At 36.3% G+C, this 619-nt stretch overlaps 1 protein-coding gene across 1 annotated transcript in view; it reads right to left on the bottom strand.

Moving 5' to 3' along the window:
• The window catches only part of LOC107639704 (ammonium transporter 2), a 17,859-nt gene that overhangs the window by 15,392 nt on the left and 1,848 nt on the right, over nt 1-619 (bottom strand). Inside the window, exon 2 of the mRNA XM_016343271.2 lies at nt 125-522. Within this exon, the coding sequence (XP_016198757.1) occupies nt 125-522 (398 nt within the window). The remainder of the gene's footprint in view (nt 1-124; nt 523-619) is intronic.

Below are 619 nucleotides of genomic sequence, written 5' to 3' on the forward strand. Positions count from 1 at the left end.
CTAAAGGATGAAAAAAATATTTATGTGACTTATTTTTTATATATTAAATAAGGAAGTGATGAGATAGAGGAAGTAACATCAATAATGGGAACTTAATTAAGTTTGAAGTAGTTGATGTACCTACCCAATAAGCAGCAGTGAATCCAGCAATTCCAGATGAAAGATGAATAACATAGCCACCTGAGTAATCAATAACACCCCAGTGATAAAGAAAGCCACCACCCCAGAGGCTGAAAGCACCAACAGTGTAAGAAAATATGAGCCAAAGAGGCACAAAAGCCATCCAAGCCTTGATGTTCATGCGCCCAAGAACAGAACCAGCCAGCAAGATCATTGTTATTGCCGCAAAAGTGAACTGAAAATACACAACGGAAGCCATAGGGAAAAAGGGTGTCTCCATAGCCTTCTCAAGTTTACCATTTTTGTAATAATGAGCGGTTTCAGGAACCTTGGCTTGTCCTATTAGGTACTTTTGACCTAGTGCTGGTGCTCCTTTCCCCCAAAATGGAAGAAGCTGGTCACCTGCAAAAATAAAAATTCATTATCAAAAAATCTACACTTGGATTTTCTATTATAATATAAAAAAATTATAATATAAAAAAGGGACTACTAAAAAAAA

The sequence above is a fragment of the Arachis ipaensis genome, chromosome B04, assembly GCF_000816755.2.
Source record: "Arachis ipaensis cultivar K30076 chromosome B04, Araip1.1, whole genome shotgun sequence".
Lineage (NCBI taxonomy): Eukaryota > Viridiplantae > Streptophyta > Magnoliopsida > Fabales > Fabaceae > Arachis > Arachis ipaensis.